The sequence below is a fragment of the Alnus glutinosa genome, chromosome 11 (genome assembly GCF_958979055.1).
Source record: "Alnus glutinosa chromosome 11, dhAlnGlut1.1, whole genome shotgun sequence".
Classification (NCBI taxonomy): domain Eukaryota; kingdom Viridiplantae; phylum Streptophyta; class Magnoliopsida; order Fagales; family Betulaceae; genus Alnus; species Alnus glutinosa.
This window is the reverse complement of record NC_084896.1, coordinates 20428605-20446444: the sequence shown is the minus strand read 5'-3', so window position 1 is coordinate 20446444 and position 17840 is coordinate 20428605. Positions and strand designations below refer to the sequence as shown.

At 34.6% G+C, this 17840-nt stretch overlaps 1 protein-coding gene and 2 long non-coding RNA genes across 3 annotated transcripts; 2 read left to right on the top strand and 1 right to left on the bottom strand.

Moving 5' to 3' along the window:
- Positions 1–8873: 8873 nt before the first annotated feature.
- On the top strand, positions 8874–9334 carry LOC133881552 (uncharacterized). The gene is made up of 3 exons (XR_009902547.1): positions 8874–8990; positions 9083–9175; positions 9262–9334. It is a non-coding gene; the product is annotated as an uncharacterized LOC133881552 (long non-coding RNA).
- A 1774-nt stretch (positions 9335–11108) lies between these two features.
- On the top strand, positions 11109–13362 carry LOC133882240 (L-type lectin-domain containing receptor kinase IX.1-like). The gene has a single exon (XM_062321365.1). It carries the CDS (start codon positions 11146–11148, stop codon positions 13213–13215), a length of 2070 nt encoding a protein of 689 aa, XP_062177349.1. The 5' UTR covers positions 11109–11145; the 3' UTR covers positions 13216–13362.
- Positions 13363–14361: 999 nt separating this feature from the next.
- On the bottom strand, positions 14362–17120 carry LOC133882877 (uncharacterized). The gene is made up of 2 exons (XR_009902745.1): positions 16896–17120; positions 14362–14974 (listed from the first exon to the last, which is right to left on the bottom strand). It is a non-coding gene; the product is annotated as an uncharacterized LOC133882877 (long non-coding RNA).
- Positions 17121–17840: the final 720 nt, after the last annotated feature.

The following is a 17840-nucleotide window of genomic DNA, read 5'->3' as shown; positions in this document are numbered from 1 at the left end:
GAACACCATTCGATTAAAAAAAAAAAATAATCTCCAAGAATTACAACCACAACTATTCTCAATTCAACCAACCCATAGTCAGCAGAAAATTCAAGAATACCCGTTCAGTTTCCCTGAAAACAAACCCAAAGATTTCACAACGCCCATTCGGCCTTCCCACAGAAAATCTTCCAAAAAAAAAAAAACAAAGAAAAACAGCAACTCTCCAAATTGAACAACCCAGAATTTTACGAAATCGGAATCACCCAAATTATGGAGAAACCCATTCGGTTTCTAAAAAATTTTCTTCACAAAATGACCCAAATCAAAATACCCATTCTGTTTTCTACCAAAAAATCTCAAAACAAAACTCAGAAATTCTCAACATCTACAACCCAAAAAGAATCCAAGAATTTCCAAAACTAATACCCATTCAGCATCAAAAAAAAAAAAAAAAAAAAATCTAAAACACCCAACCTGTTTTCAGTTCAAACAATCCCGGAAAAATTCACTTAAATGAAAAGGAGAGAAAAGCAATTAAACTTAAGAGAAAACAGAGAAAGAAATACCTGCTGTATTTTTTTTTATTCTACCCGAGTGTTAGTTTTCTGAGGAGGTGAGGAGGAGGGAATGTCAGCTTGGTTTTTATAGGAAGAAGAAGAGAGGCAGCGTGGCAGTGTTTCTCTGAAAACAGTGGGCATGTCTGCAACGTGTAGCAGGGAAACTGAGAAGTGGCGATGGGGGAGAGGGAGCTGCAACGTGTAGCAGGTAAGGGGCGTGAAGGAAAAAAAAATCTTCCGAGACACGTTGAGGCTCTTTTTAGCTTAAGGAGAAGGCTTTATTTCTACAGACTTGTTTTCTTTGGGTGCCACGTTTTACCAGTCTTTTTTTTTTTTTTTTTGGTCTTATTTATATCATATAAAAAAATTTATACAATTATTTATACAAAATTTTATAAGACACCTAATATTAAACAAAATCTTTTAAATCTCTTTTAACCTCTTCTAATAACAAATTTTTTTTTTTTGGGGGGGTGTTATAACTTTAGATTCCGGCCACCGGGATTCCTGCCGTTTTGTCCGGATTCCAATAAATTTGGTTGAAATTTAGAAATTTCTGTCAGAATCTGAATACCGGCGACGGTTGCCAGATTCCATTTTAAAGACTGAATTGAAGAAAAATTATTCGAACCTAACTTATAGGAAATTTTTGTCCCCGCCTTGGCCTTAAAAATAATACAAATTCTCGAATTAGATCAAAGTTGTCAGTCCCTTAGTCTTCAATTACCTCAAGCACTGTATTTTCAATTCCCTCCTCCTCAAAGATATGGTCACATATTTAACAGTCCCAAATTGTGAACTTGTGATGGATTGAACATAATAATCATAATAACATATATTTAATAGAAAGATATCATTACATATATAACCGTTAGTATAAATATAAAATGTTTATGGGTAAATTACATATACCCCTCAATTACATCTCCTTTACAAATTGCTACCACGAGGTACCAATCATGACACATACTGTCATTAGCTATCAATAGTTGGCAAAAAAATCATTTCATTAGCTGAGTGTGTTTTAATCCACAAATTAACAATCTATGTTTTAAACATTTAAAAACCCAAAATTAATTTAACTCATCGAATTAAGGTTTCCAAACTTAAACCCATAATTTATTTTACTAACTCATAACATAATATTGATATTTAAACACTAATAATACTAACCTATAAGGTTTACTTAGGATTAGACACAAGAAATCGCAATTAAAATACATAATCCAAAAGTTAGGGTTTAAGAAAACTCACCAAAATTCACCAAACCAAAACCCATGGTTTGGGTTGTCTCAAGTAAGTTCCAAGTAACCTATTACCTACAGAAATCACTAGATTAAACTTACCTTTCAATATTTTAACTCAAAATTACGAAATCATGAATTTAATGTTTTACCTCAAAACGATCGGTGAAAACGTAGATTGGGCTTCATAAATCATGTTACCGAAGACGAATTTGAATTTGGACGATTAGATTTTTGTAGATCAAAATTTTTGTATGAAATGACTAAAGAAAAAATCTCACTTTTTTTTGATTTCTCTCTCTCGGGTCTGTTGGAAAGAGGCGTGCCTCTTTCCCTTTTCTTTTTAAGTGAGGCGCCTCACATTTCATTCTTTCTTTCTTTTTTTTTTTCTTTTTTTTTTTTTTTTTTTCTTTCTTTTATTAAAGAGGCCATGTGCCTCTTGCTTTGGAAAGGCCATTTGGCCTTTCCTGTTTCTTTTCTTTAGAAGGGCCGAACGGCCCTTCATTTGTTTTATTTATTTATTTATTTGACTTTTTTTTTCTAATTTTTTTTTATTTCTTTTCTCTTTTAATTTTATTTTATTTTTCTATTTCGTTTATTATTTATTCCTTAATTTCTTTTATATTTATTTTTCATTTCTAATTTCATTTCTATTATTTTTATTATTTATTTTATTTAGACCTTTTTTTAAAAAATATTTATTTGCATTTTTAATAATACTAAAATAATTTTAATTAATCATTTACGCAAATTTTATATTTTAATTACTAAATAATTTTCCGGACATTACAATGCGCATGCGGTTTGTATTTTTTTTTTTTTTTCTCACAATTTTTTTTTCAAAAAATAAAAAAAAAAACACAACAAGGAGAGCGAACATAGTTACAGAATTACTACTCTTAGAGTCTTAGCATCTTTACCTGGGCATGACCAAGATATATAGTACTGTAGCATCTACCGATTGGGAACAATAACAGAAATAGTCTAAACAGTTAAAAACTACTCGTAATTCCATCGAATCGATTAAACCATAACTTAACTTCAACACCCAAGCCGGTAGTTTGTCTGTTTAGGGTTTATTTGAGTTTGTGATTTCAAAAAGTTCGGTTTTAAAATAGCGATTTAAAAATGTGCGATTTAAAAATGTGATTTTTAAAAATGCAATTAAGAATTTGGCAAAATCGTAGTTTGGCTTTTAAAATTGCATATTAGCCTTTAAAATTCTGCGTTTTTAAAAAAATACTTCATTACCTACGATTTGAAAAAGCGAATTTCTACGTTTTCAAATCACAATTTTTTAAAAACCCAATTTTCAAACGATTCATTTTCTGAGATTTGGCTTAAAATCGCAGCCACAATTATCTTGCCTCTTGCAATGATCCGCATACAACTATATATGTTGTTAAATTTTCCTCAATATTCTACCAGTGAGATATTCTGTTCACAAAAATGGTTTCTCAAGTCTTTAGAAAGATTAAAAGTCTACCAGTGAGATAAACTGTTATCATCAACATCTCAAGTCCTTTTGCATCATTTTGACGATTTCCTTACCATCTAGACGTTCCTCTATTTCAAAAGAAGCTCCAATTTTTGCTAAAGCATTTTCAAAAGTAATACGTATATATATATATATTTAATTTGCGTTTTAGAAAAGTTTTAAAAGAAAACTTTAATGGTACGTTTGGCAACCCATTTTTTCAAAAAAAAAAAAAAAAAAACTATTAGTTCTTACTACTTTTCAAAAACAAATTATATTTTATTCAATTTTTTCTAATTTTATCTTATAAAGTCAAATTTCGAAATTTGCTCACTAAATAATAATTAAATTCTTGTTTCAAAAAATCAAACACCTAAATGTACCTAAAAAACATTTAATAAAAAGAGTTTTACATGCGAAAAATAAAAAGTGAAGTTGACATTTATAAAGTCCAACATGTTGGAAATAATTTTGGATGGTGCACAAAATTCTTGTTGAAATAAAATAATACCAATATGAAAATTTACAATTAAATAAATAATTGTTACACAAATAATTTGTTGAAAATATTATTGTTGATAATAGACCATATTAATCCGAAGTAATAATAATAATAAAATACAATACAATACAAGAGATTAAAAATAAAGTAAGGAAAGATCTCACAATGCTATAGAATCACGCAAAAGCGTTGTCCTTAAAAGGTTGATTTGTGCCTCCCGGAGTGTATAACTCGGTGTGATCGGATCTCTTGACACGCAATCTTCTAGGATTAGACTATAGCGTCTATCTTCGTTAATGACACACTTCCAATAACAAAGATCAAATAGAACAACTCTTTGATCAAAGTAGATGGGGGACTTCAAAATATTTTCTCTTATAGAAAAGCTAATAATGTACCAAATAGCTTTATCACTTGAAAAACAAATGTTTTTTCAACACCGTATGATATTGAAAAAACAAAAGAAACAATTTCTATGTAACAGTGTAAGGCGTACATTTACCTCCTTTTGATTGAAGAGGATTTGTTTATTTTATAAACAAAATAAGTGTTAGACTTTCAAAGGATTATGAGGGTGAATCAATGACAAACAGTCAAATCTATTAGAAATCAAGAGTAATAAAACTTGATAATGACCAAACGGTAAAACAACATAAAGCCAAATTTGTAAAACGGTCACAAACGGTAAAAATCAAATCAATGGGTTTAATGACTAATAATAAAAAAAAAACATTTAAAATATTAATGCATTTTAATGGCCAAACGGTTAAAGCAAACTTTAATGATTTGTAAACACTCAACGGTTATATTTTGAGATTTTATGACTAATCGTCATAATTCTTTAAGAAGAAAAAAAAAACGGTCAAAACACTTTAAGACCAAATTATTAAAACTGATTTTTCTTCTTCATAAAAACTCATAAACATTTCGAGAAATGGTAATATGTTTTAAATACTTCAAAAAAGAAATAATGTTTGTAACAAATATAACACAACATACTTAAGCCTTTAAACTAATATTTGGGTATATGCACTTATGTACATGCTTTGGTACGATGTAGAGCACCAGACGCTCATGTGTGTACGTGGCAATGTGTTACAGGGCAATAATAACGCTTGCCTTGATGACGTGCTTGATCATTCAATTTTGGACGGTCAGAATCATTTAAACTAGTGATATGATCTAGGACATAAGATGGTTCTTAAGTAGATCCAATGATTGAATTTATTAGAACATTACTAAAGTAAAAAAAAACTTTGGTCGTTAATCACTCAAGTAAAGTAAGCGTAAGGCAAAATTAACTTTGATATAATGATTGATATTAAATAATTATCATATAACGGTTATTATTAAATAATCATTTGATCCGATGCTTGTAATTAAGTATATGTTAAATAGCAATTTATTATTATTAGATTACTAGTCGTTTTTCTTAAAAAATTATCCATATATCGTGTTAAATAACAGTTATTTATGTCTAGATAGTCTTTTTTTTTTTTTTTTCTTTCTTTTTTGCTTTCTATAAGTTTTTCTAACACTTTGAATTGATCATTTATCTTTTTGACTAGTCCTGGAGAACTTTCTCGCACGCATTCCTTCCCCGACCGAATACACACTACAAAAAATGGGACATTTAATGGCGTGTCTGCAGTAAACTATTTTTTGACACCTCACTAATTAGTGGCGTTTTTGATTTAGCACGCCAGTAAAATTGTGGCGTGTCTGACCGACACGCCAGTACATTTTCCTAGAACCGCGCGGGACTGCGCGGTTCTTCCCCCTCTCCTTTTGTTTCTTCCCTCTCTCACTGTACTCTCTCTCTCTCTCCTGTGTCCCTCTCTCACTCTACTCTCTCTCTCTCTGTGTCTCCGTCTCTCTATCGCCGGACGCCGGCCACTTCAGCTCCGACCGGTATGTATCTCCTTCTCTCTCTCTATAGCTCTCTCTTTTGCTCTCTCTCTCTTTAGCTCTCTCTCTCTCTAGCTCTCTCTCTCTCTAGCTCTCTCTCAAGCTCTCTCTCTCATCTGTAGCTCTCCGGCCACCAGCAGTCCCTGCCGCCCCCGACCTCCGACGCCGGCCACCAGCAACGACCCAGCCGCCCCCGACCTCCGAAGCCGTGTAAGGTAAATATGATTTTCCTTTTTATTTTTTTATTTTTTTTATTTTTCTTTTTGTCAAAATTTGTTATAGACCCTAGGATTAGATACGTAACAAACTGAATTAGATATTTTGTTTGGACTGTAGTTGTATAATTTCAGTGATATATAGGTATATATATGTGTGTGTTTGTGTTATTTTTTCTTATGCAGCTTGTTTATGGGTTTAAACAAATTTTGTTGTGGTTGATGCTATGCTTGTTCTTAGTTGTTGGGTAACTGGGTTTTGCTATTTATTTGGTTGCCGGGAAAATGAGAAAAGAGAACGAAAGAAATTTTGTTGAATTTTTGTGGTGTGTTAGTTTTTTGTTTTTTTTAAAAAAAGAAAAGTAGGTTATTACCTGAACTTAGTGAAGTAGCTCTATTAGGCTCAATATGCTTTTTTTTTTTTTTTTATAGAGACCAAGATTTGAGAGAATTTAAGTTTTTTTTTTTTTTACTGAAAATAAAATTTTTTACCATTTATTTTTCCAGAGGATCATTTTAGGCCTGCTTTTCTTTTTGTAGCATGGAGATTGACAGATTTTATTTTTCTTGAGATCAAGGCCAGGTTAATTTTCTTGATGCGGTCTAATTATTTAATTAGTGTCTCTTATGTTAAAAAAAAAAAATTACTTTTATTTAATTAAGTAAGCTCCGCATTCTTTTTTGCGATAGGTTATTAAATTCTCAGTGCATTGATTTGTGTTTGTCAAAGTAATTTACGTGTTAGGTTTCAGAAGAGAATAAAGTATATTTTCAATATTATGGCAAAATTGGCAAATGTTTTTGTTATTATTATTATTATTATTTTAGTTTTGTATTATATGGTTCAAACTCTAGTGGATTAAATTTAATTAGTTGGGTATGACATGCAAACACGAATTGCAACCATGAAATAAGTACAACTCTTATAGAGAAACTTCTTTTTTTATTTACACCTAGGACACCATAGTTGGAAGTAAAATAGGTCTATTTTGTTGTTTATTACACCATTATTGGTTTAATTTAAACAAGAGAACCATAATTCAAAATAGGAAATAGCTAGTAAGATTGTAAAGCCGCATGCATATGCCTATTGCCTACCAACTCAATAAAGAATCAAACCTTTAGAATAACACCCATGCGCATGGTGTCCATACAACTTATTTTTATTTTATTAAATATTTTAATAACTCCTATAAATATTTTAAAATATTAAATAGCTTTTTTGTTGAAATTTTTATTTTTATCAAAATTTATATGTAAAATTTTAGAAAAGTTAATTATAATCTTCAAAATTACCATTTGAAAATTTATATGTTGTTTACTTTATTTTGTTACTATTTTGTATTGTACGTAGAGAAGAAGATGGACAAGACTTGGATGACAAAGTCTAGGGGTACGAGGGAATATAGAGATGGGTGTAGATTGTTTGTTAACTTCGCAGTTAGTAACTGTAGAATCCCCAGTGGAAATATACACTGCCCTTGTAAGTCGTGTCGAAATAACCAGTGTCACCAGCCCGATGTCGTACTTGCCCACTTGACAGGGGGTAAGGGAATAATGACTACATACACTACATGGTTTTGGCACGGTGAGAAGCATGTTCGGGGTCCTGTTGCAGGTTCTTACTTGAATCGCTCAACCGCAGATGTGGCTAACCACACAAGTTGACCAAGTTTTTTACGTTGAAGATGAACGGGACCCAGGTTGGGCTTGCGCTGTAAGAACTAAACCTAGGAACGTATAGATGTTGGTGATGAAGGGCATGATGATGCATGTGCTAACTACCACGAGTGCGAGCCGCTCCTATTGACCAGTAATAATGATCATGATCTACGAGATGACTTCGATCACATCCGACCTGACTTAGATCCGGTCCTAGTGTATGTGTAAAAAAAAAAAATCTATTTGATATTTTAAAATATTTATTTCTACATTGATTGATTGTTAAATATGTGACTCATTTAAATACTGTGGTGCATATAGTTGATATATATTTGTATAAATACGTGATTTATTTTGCAGAGTACAATGAGTTATAGAATCCCAAATGTTATGAAGCGGAATAAGGGCCAAGGATCGAGATCTAGCGAGTCTACGCACACAGAGAGCGACCCTACGCATACAGAGGCAGGGTATAGACCAGTATTCGCAGATGATCACTCAGGATACCAATACAACATCGAAGATAATACATTTGGTCATCTACCTCAAATGCAGTAGACAGTGAGCCAATTAGAGGTGTGTTCCCCTGGTCACGTGGCGCGGCTGTTCGACTACAGCATGTCGGGTTCTCATGATATTGAGACACATCTTTCAGACTATAATGAGACACAAGCTCCGGAGGGCCTACATGATGCACAGTCCGCGGAGGGCCTACATGATGCACAGCCTGAGGATGAGCTTGCTACACAAGTGCTGAACGTGAATCAGGTCCGGACGATAAGTAAGTACATATTTTTATAAATTTAAAGGATATATACGTATTTATTGTTTTGCATTTTATATTCGTTTCGAAATAATTAACATCAATATCTATTAATGTTATAGGTACTAATCCGGATGGCAGCACTTGTTTTGAAGTTATGACCATTATGGACCCGCACAAGGCATGGGAGATCCCCGCGGGAAAGAGGGTCGTGATGGATTATAATCCAGGCTGGCAACCCGTAGGATTTAGCGCCAATAAATTTAGACGGCAAACCGGGAAGCTAATAAGGAGCGGAAACTATGTGCATTTACGGGACGATTGGGCGCATGTACCGGCTCGTACAAAGGAGGATATATGGGAAGCCCTGATGGTAAGTAGACTTTTACGTACCGTCAAACTTTTTTGTAAAAAAATTTTTATTTATCATCTTCCAACTTGTGTAGGTGGACTTTTACATCCCACCAAATTATGATTTACAAAAAGTAAAACGAGATGCGTTTCGGGATATGGGTGTAAAGCTCAAGAATTGGAGACACAGCACAAAAGTTAATTTAGGCATTCAACGGGGAGATACTCCTGAGACGGTACGAGCAAGAGTAGGGGCAAGAAGACTCTCCAACTACCGCCCTGAGGACGTGGATGCGTTGTTGAATAAATGGTGTGACGAAGAGTATCAGGTTAGTCATGAATTATATTACTATTTGGTGTAGTTTCATTAATTTCATTTAGTTGTGTTAGTGTTTACATAATAAGAATGTTAATTGTGTAGGAGTATGCTGACCATATGAAGCAATTACGAGCATTGCAAAATACTCCTCATTGCACGGGGACCAAAAGCTATGCGAGGTTGTCACACGAAGAAGTATGTGCACCAATTTATTCCATACATATAAATGTAAACATTTTATATATGTAAACATGTGTTATAATGATTTATTCTTTTGGCAGACTGTCAAGGATGGCACTCCTCCTACGCGAGCACAAGCGTACATAAAAACTCACAAGAAGAAGGATGGAAGCTATCTAAATGATATAGTAAAAGAGAGATGTGTATGTTATTCATCTTTCATATATTGTTTTACTTATATGTGTAATTATTTATTTACGATGCACATTAGTTTGACGAACCAACATTTAATACTACATGCAGGAAAGGATGGCGATGCTAATGCCAACCGACTCTGCCGCATCGTCAAGCGTAACACAAGGAACGGTACGTTGGAGACATGACGATGCGTATGCCCAGGCGCTTGGCAACAAGCCGGAGTACGCCGGCAGAGTTAGGCAGGTTGGACCAAATATTTGGCCTATGCGAGGGTCCATACGCTCTTACCATACACCATCACAGCCGCATTCACAAAATCAAGGGCACGCCGTCTTTTCGCAAGAAATGTTTGTTTCTAAGATGGAGAGAGCACTCGAGGTTGAGAGGGCACGACACAGTTTTGAGATGGAGAGAGCACTCGAGGCTGAGCGGGCAAGACAAGCTTCTGAGATCGAGAGAGTACTTGAGGGTGAGCGGGCACGACGCAAGTTACAAATGGATGAGGTGTTGACAGCACAATCTCAGATTATGTCCCGTTTTAGCCAAATGGAGTCATTGTGGCGCCAATCAGTATCCGTGCCTGGAGTCTCTCATGATAATATAGTGCCAGACAAAAATTCTGCACATCATATGAATGTGTCATCTGTTGATAGCAGATCAGGTAATAATTAATGAGTTTTTTTTCCTTGGTATGATTACGTCTGTTTAAATTCACACTTTGTTAACTGCTTAGGACTTTATATAATTTGATCATATTGTTTGCTAACATACTATATTTGTTTTATCATTCACAGATCCTACGGAAAATGCTATGCAGTTACCCGATCATGAAAATCTTGCTGACGATTGATATTGGGTAACATTTAGGTTTATTTTGGTTGGCAAATATGTACTTGCCTTTTTTTGCTCCAGTTTTGTTATCAATCTATGACAAAGATTGATTATATATTTTGTTTATTGAAACCTTTGGAATGACTCTTTGGGATTAATTTAGGACAAAGATTGATAATATTGTATATTTTGTTTGTTGTAAGTTTTAGTTTGAGTATTATGAATCTATGTTATGTATATATGTTTAGTGAAATTTTTGGAATAATTTTTTTTTTAGTTGTGATTGTTGATATGAGTTCAAATTGTTGCAATTGTGTTGATTATGGATTGATGGAATTGTTGTAAGCCAATACCAAATTTCGGATTACAGGATTTTTGGATTGCAGGATTTTAGGTTTTTTTTTAAAAAAAATACCACAATTAGTGGCGTGTCAGAGGGACACGCTACTATAATATATAGTGGCGTGTCCTACTGACACGCCACAAATTTGTGGCGTGTCATTGGCTAACACGTCACAAAGTCAGAAATACTGACTGACTCATTTGTGGCCTTCTAAAAACGCCACTAACCCTATGTCACTAATGTTTAGTGGCCTTTCAGGGTGCCTGAAAGGCCACTAAACATTAGTCACAATTTACTTAAATTTTTGTAGTGACATTATCTACGACTTGAGTTCCGTACGTTTCAGCCTATAATATTCAAACCTGCTTTGTTTTGTAAGTCGTATCCACAAAAGATCTATCTACACTCTACACACAAATCCACGCAAATGTCTACAAATTAGTTTTTATGTCTAGATAGTCACGCAAATGGTTAAATAGTCCTGGAGAAGTTTTTCACACGCAATCGGTCTCCCTACTCAAACCACAGCTTTCATAATCACTTTTTTAGCCTTCCTTATTACAACCTGCAATTTCTTCTCATCGGACCAAACCTTCCCTTCCAAGTTCCAATCATGGCTTTCTACATCTTCAGAATCAAACGCCTCTTTTCTCTCTTAATGATCACCGGTTTGTTCTCAGTACCAAGCCCATTTACCAGTACTGCTGCTATATCCTTCAACATCACCAGTTTCAACTTTGTTGACTCCCCTATAAGATATGAGAGAGCTTTCCCTGAAGAACAACTCCTCCAACTCACCGGCAACAAGGACAATTTAGTGTTTCAAGTAGGTCGAGCCACATATTTCAGTCCTATGCACCTGTGGGACAAGGCATCCGGAAAGCTCACAGATTTTACTACCAATTTTTCGTTTGTAATTGATTCTCAACAGAAAACTAGTTATGGAGATGGGCTTGCGTTCTTCCTAGCACCTAATGGTTCAACAATTCCTAATGTCACACAAGGTGGCGCTATGGGTCTCACCAACGATAACGAGCCATTAAACTCGACGGACAACCCTTTTGTCGCGGTGGAGTTTGACATCTATTCAAACACATGGGATCCGCCTGGCGTACATGTAGGTATTGATATAAACTCCATGCTATCGGTTGCTAATGTCTCATGGTTGGGGGGTAATATTTCTATTATGGGTGGGAGAATTAATGAAGCTCGGATTAATTATAATTCTAGTTCTCATAATTTGAGTGTTCTCTTCACTGGTCTCATAAACAATGCTACTGTATGGCGGTACCTTTCTTATAATATTGATTTGAGAGATCCCCTACCTGAATGGGTAACTTTTGGATTCTCAGCCGCAACAGGAAGTTCTACTGCAATGCATACCATTCGCACATGGGATTTTAGTTCAACTTTGGAAGATATTGTAACCAAACCAAGGAAAAACAACAGGTTGGGATTAGCCATTGGGTTGGGTGTTGGCGGGTCTTTTTTGGTTGGTGGGTTTGCTTTAATCCTGTTTTGCTTGTGGAAGAGGAATAATAGTTATACACTAGAGGATCTTGCCTTTGATAGGTGCATGGATGACGAATTTCAAAGAGAAACAGGACCAAAGAGGTTCTCATTTAAAGAATTAGCTCATGCCACCAATAATTTCAATGATGAAGAGAAGCTAGGCCAGGGAGGATTTGGTGGGGTTTATAGAGGATTTTTACGGGACTTGAACTCCTTCGTTGCTGTTAAGAGGGTATCAAAAGGGTCTAAACAGGGGATAAAAGAATATGCATCAGAAGTTAAAATTATAAGTCGATTAGGACATAGGAATTTAGTGCAACTCATTGGCTGGTGCCACGAAAGAGGAGAACTCTTACTCGTCTATGAGTTCATGCCAAATAGAAGCTTAGACACACATCTTTTTACAGGAGAAAGCTTATTGATATGGGCAATGAGGTACAAGGTTGCTCAAAGATTGGCGTCGGCCTTGCTTTACTTGCATGAAGAATGGGAGCAATGCGTTGTGCATAGGGATATAAAATCAAGTAACATTATGCTTGATTCAGACTTTAATGCTAAACTTGGAGATTTTGGGTTAGCTAGGCTTGTGGACCACCTGAAAGAGTCACAAACCACTGTTTTAGCAGGCACCATGGGCTACATGGCTCCTGAATGTGTCACAACCGGAAAGGCTAGTAAGGAGTCAAATGTCTATAGTTTTGGAATTGTCGCTCTAGAAATTGCTTGCGGGAGAAAACCAATCAAGCACAACGCCCCTGAAGATCAAGTAGTCATGGTGGAGTGGGTTTGGGAGCTCTATGGAATAGGAAAGGTACTTGAAGCAACTGACCCACGGCTTGGCGGAGATTTTGATGAGCAGCAAATGGAGCGCTTGATGATTGTTGGGCTTTGGTGCGCTCACCTTGATCGCGACCTTAGGCCTTCAATAAGACAAACAATTCATGTTCTCAATTTTGAGACTCCATTGCCTGTTCTCCCATCAAATATGCCAAGGCTAGAACATCTTGCTCCAGCAGTGAATAGACATGCAATGTCACTTTATGTGTCCGGTGCTGCTACTAATTATGAGGGGGGACAAAATCAATATTCAAGCAATAATTACACCAATTCCACTGTGTTCACTTCATCCTCTACAGCTTTTCAATCTGCATCGCTTTTACATACGCGTTAAATTGGTCAGAGGTACACTTAATCTGGGATTCTTATTGATTGATTAGGTGTTCAATTTTTCTCCAACATTGTCACATATGTGCTTTATTTTACATTCTTTGTACACGATATACATGTATTTTTTGCTTTCAACCTGAAATATGACTTTTTGTGCAACCTCAGAAAAGGATAAAAAAAAAAAAAAAAAAAATGATTTTGCTTGGAATTGAAGGCTAATAATGGTTTTAAAAGCCCCATATAATAATGGCTCTGTAACTACGTACAAGAACAACCGGAATATATTTGATTTAAAATGGAAAAATGCACCAAAAATAACAAGAACAATCCAATCCATACAACCCAAAATCTTATCAAACTAACTTCATGAGAAAAGCCAGATGGCCATGTTTATAATCAATAAATTGATGGATGGATGAGTTATCATTAAACAAAAACCAAATGAAAACAGAGCAAAACTATAATTTATTTTGGAGGCTCAGGATTTTTTCTGTCACGGATGAAAAATTATTCCTCGGCAATTCCTACAAACTGATTTTATGCACTGAGGACAAAAAATTCTTACAAATTGAGTTTGTGAAAATTTTCTAATTCAATATCTACATGTGACTTTTGTCATTTGAACATACGAGAAACACATTTTTTTTTTTTTATTATTAATGATCTGTTTGTTTTGACGTAAAATGTATTTTGAAAAATGTTTTCGGCATTTTTTAGTGTTTGGTGGGAGCGAAAATAATGGTCAAAGGAAATCATTTTCAACTTGACCATAAAATCTTCTTCAATTTCTGAAAAATGATTTATGATTTGTAGAAATCCGACACCGCCAGGCACTAGTGTTTGCTTGTAACCTGACTCTACTGCCGAATATCTCCGAATTTTAGTATTGGATTGCCGAAATCTGGTGGCACTAGCCGGAATCCGTAAGAACTAGATTCTAGTCAGTACGATCGAAATCAGGCAAGTATAGCCGGATTCCGACCAAACTGCCTGGAATCTGACCAGTACAACCGGATTCCAGTCGAAAATTTCTTCCAAAATCCAGCGACTGTGCTGAATTCCGGCACTTTTGTCACGCCCCCATTTTGGGATATAAGGAGAATGCGAACGTAAGCTATAAAACATCCATAAAATTTAAAGCATGCACACATTTTTCCAAAAATAGCACATGACTATATTTCATTATATAAATATATTTATAGTAGTTCTTGAGTTATTACATCATATTTCCAAGAATTTCAAAAATAATGTACAATATAAAAGTTAGGTCGGTTTTTATTGATCTATTGCTCTTAGGGGTGGGGTTTACGCCATCCATAAAGAAAAAAAATTGGTCTACAGTGTCATCTAAAAAGATTTGAGAAAAAAAAAGAGTGAGTTCGACAACTTAGTAAAGAAAACACAACATAAGTGAAATTTTCTTTTCAGGAATTCTAAATAAAGTTCAAATACAAATAAAAAAACAGTTAAATAGAATATAATTAGATTAAATGCATGTATCATTTATATAGCGTGTAAGTTTTAACCTCCCTTTGACCAATTCCGCTTTTAACCATGAGCGGCGCACGTTTGGCTCGTCCCAATGAACGACTATAGGCTTATCCTGTCGTCACAAAGGAGAGCTGTACCGGGTTGGAAACTTCTCCAAGTGAAGGCCACCTGGCCGATAGCCAGTACTTTCGTCCTTTTGTGTAGTTGCCATGCTACCCACATAACACGTATATGATCCGGATCATCTATGACATGGTGCCACGGGGGTAAAACTGTGTACACATGTAACATATGCTATGATATCATCAACCTTTGCTCATATGATGCACATGTAACACATACTATCATCAACTTTATTCATATGGTGCACATACATTGAAAACTCTGAGTTCACCAACTTTGAACTATCATTTTACCAACTTTATTTATATAGTGCACATGTATCAAATATAAACTAAGTATGATCACATGAAATTTCAATTACATCATATAACAATAACATTATTATAATGGCCGGTAATATAAAAATGCTAGAAATATTAAAAGAGTTGAAAGAGTTTAAAAAATCTCCGACTTTCTTTTGAAAAAGTTTTATTAAAAACTTTGTTGAGGTTTTGAGGTAGTGTTCCCTTACCAGGTATTTTTTGAGTCGAGTTTGGCTACCTTTCATCTAGATCATAAGAATGAATAAGAAGGTTATTTAGCTAAAAAGACTAGAGAGAGTAGTATTATTCTTAATTTATTCCATCTACTCGTATTGAATAGAGTTGTATTTTTACTAAGTTATGTTTTTACAAAGCTTCCTATTTTTCTGTCACAAGTGTAATCTACAAAACCTAAGCTTTTGCTTTATGTATGTAGGTTGTGGCAGTAAACTCTTTTAGGAAAACAATTCCAGAACCAACAATAGATATATGAGCTGAATACTATATATATTCTATTCCAACCTTGACAGCAGACAACAACTTATTTTCATAAAAAGAGTGTGCAAGGGAAAGGTACTCTATGACTAAAAGATGACAAGTTCAAAAATAAATAGTTGGTTCCTCTATTCCATCAATTAATTACAAATAATTAGCTAAATGGGAATAAAACGTAGCTCATAAATCCAGCAAAAGAGGGTAAAATTAAATCAGAATGGAAGGCTGAGCTCAAGTTAAGGAAAAGAATTGGATTTGAAGTATTGATTCTTAGTACAAGAATCCTCTCAACCATAAGCTGGAAAACACTTAAGAATCTTCACAATAGATCATAATTACAGGAGCTAAATATATTTACTGAAGGGATTTGATTTTTGTACAACACCAATACAACAACAGTACAACAACCCCTCACATGAGGGTGGGCCCCAGTATGTGGGACCCACCCTCCTGTGAGGGATTGTTATACAGTTGTTGTATTGGTGTTGTAAATCTAACATTTTCCTTTACTGATTGAGGAAGCGACTTGCTGTCGGTATAAGCAAGCTTACCCAAAACAAAGTACCAACCGGCCATCAAAAAATAAAAATAAAAAACACCCCAAAGACCCATTGGTTATCCTCAAAACAGAGACACCACAACCCTTTAGAATTAAGCTCAGAGGACCAAAGCAACCAAAAATGGGAAAACTAAACCTATGCCCATCAGAACATCATTCGATTAAAAAAAAAAAAATAATCTCCAAGAATTACAACCACAACTATTCTCAATTCAACCAACCCATAGTCAGCAGAAAATTCAAGAATACCCGTTCAGTTTCCCTCAAAAGAAACCCAAAGATTCACAACGCCCATTCGGCCTTCCCACAGAAAATCTTCCAAAAAAAAAAAAACAAAGAAAAACAGCAACTCTCCAAATTGAACAACCCAGAATTTTACGAAATCGGAATCACCCAAATTATGGAGAAACCCATTCGGTTTCTAAAAAATTTTCTTCACAAAATGACCCAAATCAAAATACCCATTCTGTTTTCTACCAAAAAATCTCAAAAGAAAACTCAGAAATTCTCAACATCTACAACCCAAAAAGAATCCAAGAATTCCCAAAACTAATACCCATTCAGCATAAAAAAAAAAAAAAAAAAAAAAAAAAAAAAAAAAAAAAAATCTAAAACACCCAACCTGTTTTCAATTCAAACAATTTCGGAAAAATTCACTTAAATGAAAAGGAGAACAAAGCAATTAAACTTAAGAGAAAACAGAGAAAGAAATACCTGCTGTATTTTTTTTTATTCTACCCGAGTGTTAGTTTTCTGAGGAGGTGAGAGGAGGGAATGTCAGCTTGGTTTTTACAGGAAGAAGAAGAGAGGCAGCGTGGCAGTGTTTCTCTGAAAACAGTGGGCAGGTCAACGTGTAGCAGGGAAAGTGAGAAGTGGCGATGGGGGAGAGGGAGCTGCAACGTGTAGCAGGTAAGGGGCGTGAAGGAAAAAAAAATCTTCTGAGACACGTTGAGGCTCTTTTTAGCTTAAGGAGAAGGCTTTATTTCTACAGACTTGTTTTCTTTAGGTGCCACGTTTTACCAGTCTTTTTTTTTTTTTTTTGGTCTTATTTATATCATATAAAAAAATTTATACAATTATTTATACAAAATTTTATAAAACACCTAATATTAAACAAAATCTTTTAAATCTCTTTTAACCTCTTCTAATAACATTTTTTTTTTTTGGGGGGGTGTTATAACTTTAGATTCCGGCCACCAGGATTCCTGCCGTTTTGTCCGGATTCCAATAAATTTGGTTGGAATCTAGAAATTTCTGTCAAAATCTGAATACCGGTGACGGTTGCTAAATTCTATTTTAAAGACTGAATTGAAGAAAAATTATTCGAACCTAACTTACAGGAAATTTTTGTCCCCGCCTTGGCCTTAAAAATAGTATAAATTCCCCAATTAGATCAAAGTTGTCTGCCCCTTCGTCTTCAATTGCCTCAAGCACTGTATTTTCAATTCCCTCCTTCTCGAAGATATGGTCACATATTTAACAGTCCCAAATTGAGAACTTGTGATGGATCGAACATAATAATCATAATAACATATATTTAATAGAAAGATATCATTACAGATATAACCGTTAGTATTAATATAAAATGTTTATGGGTAAATTACATATACCCCTCAATTACATCTTATTTACAAATTGCTACCACGAGAAACCAACCGT

Excerpts from the sequence above, each read along its gene's own strand:
- LOC133882240 (XM_062321365.1), top strand. The coding sequence starts at position 11,146 with ATGGCTTTCTACATCTTCAGAATCAAACGCCTCTTTTCTCTCTTAATG.